Source organism: Penaeus monodon, chromosome 15 (assembly GCF_015228065.2).
Source record: "Penaeus monodon isolate SGIC_2016 chromosome 15, NSTDA_Pmon_1, whole genome shotgun sequence".
In the NCBI taxonomy this organism is placed as follows: domain Eukaryota; kingdom Metazoa; phylum Arthropoda; class Malacostraca; order Decapoda; family Penaeidae; genus Penaeus; species Penaeus monodon.
This window is the reverse complement of record NC_051400.1, coordinates 14430898-14431965: the sequence shown is the minus strand read 5'-3', so window position 1 is coordinate 14431965 and position 1068 is coordinate 14430898. Positions and strand designations below refer to the sequence as shown.

At 34.3% G+C, this 1068-nt stretch overlaps 1 protein-coding gene across 1 annotated transcript in view; it reads right to left on the bottom strand.

Moving 5' to 3' along the window:
* The window catches only part of LOC119581761 (myosin heavy chain, muscle-like), a gene marked incomplete in the record, with an annotated part of 38657 nt that overhangs the window by 13757 nt on the left and 23832 nt on the right, over positions 1 to 1068 (bottom strand). The window contains 1 exon segment of the mRNA XM_037929893.1: positions 607 to 724. Coding sequence (XP_037785821.1) covers positions 607 to 724 — 118 coding nt within the window.

Below are 1068 nucleotides of genomic sequence, written 5' to 3'. Positions count from 1 at the left end.
GAAGCGTCCTTACCAGCTGACAATTCTAATCTTCAGAAGCGTGTGTGACTGTTCCTCCTTGAACTTTGAAACATCAAGAAAAGACATTGTTACTTGAAGATATTCGCTTTCTTACCATTACCAAATTATACCATCGAAAATAGCCACACAAAAAAAGATTAAAAAATAAGTGATGTAGCTGTCCTTAGAAAGTCCTCATTTAGTAAACTAGTACAAATTCTCTGCACAATTACAATTCCTTACTCATACATATGAAAACTATACAATACTGCCCATGAGAGAATGTTGAAAGAAGTACGCAGTAAATAAATATATAATAAATAGTAGGTTTGTTTTAAATCAAATATGACAATACCCATAGAATAGGTAAACAGGTAAAATAAGATGTAATACATTAAATCAATGGTCAATAAATCAAATACAACATACTAGATAAATGACAATGAATACAAAAGAATATAATATCCATTCAATAAAGAAACAAATAAAAGAAATATGTAAAAAAAAAAAGGAACGTCAAAATCAGTACCAAAAGTAAATAAACAAATATATAAACAAACAAAAATGAAACTCAATAAAATAACACGTTAAAATCGCGTAACTTACCGGTGCTTAAAGTCAGGGTAGATCATCCTGTTGGGGAAGCCCTTGCGACAGATACGAATGCCCTCGAGTACGCCGTTACAGGTCAGCTGATGCATCACGAGGGCGGCGTCGATGACACCTGTTTTGGGAAGAGACGAGGGGGGGGGAAGAGGGGGGGGAGGGGACGCGTTACTTAAAGTGTTTTGCGTGGACACTTGCAGAGACTTCCTGGGATTGTGCAAGGGAATTCAGGGTGTCCTCTGAGTGTCCTTTTTATGAATTGGTGCACGAAGGTGTTTTTTTTTATTCTTATTTTATTTTGGGGGCTGGAAATCATTGTGAATAATATATATTTTTTTTAATCTTCCATTTCAAATTATGGAGAATAGTGTGAATAATACATGAATACATGAATTTCTTTTCTTCATTAAATTTTGCATGCAGTAAGAACTAAGAATTATGTTATTCTCAAGTCAAGCAAGA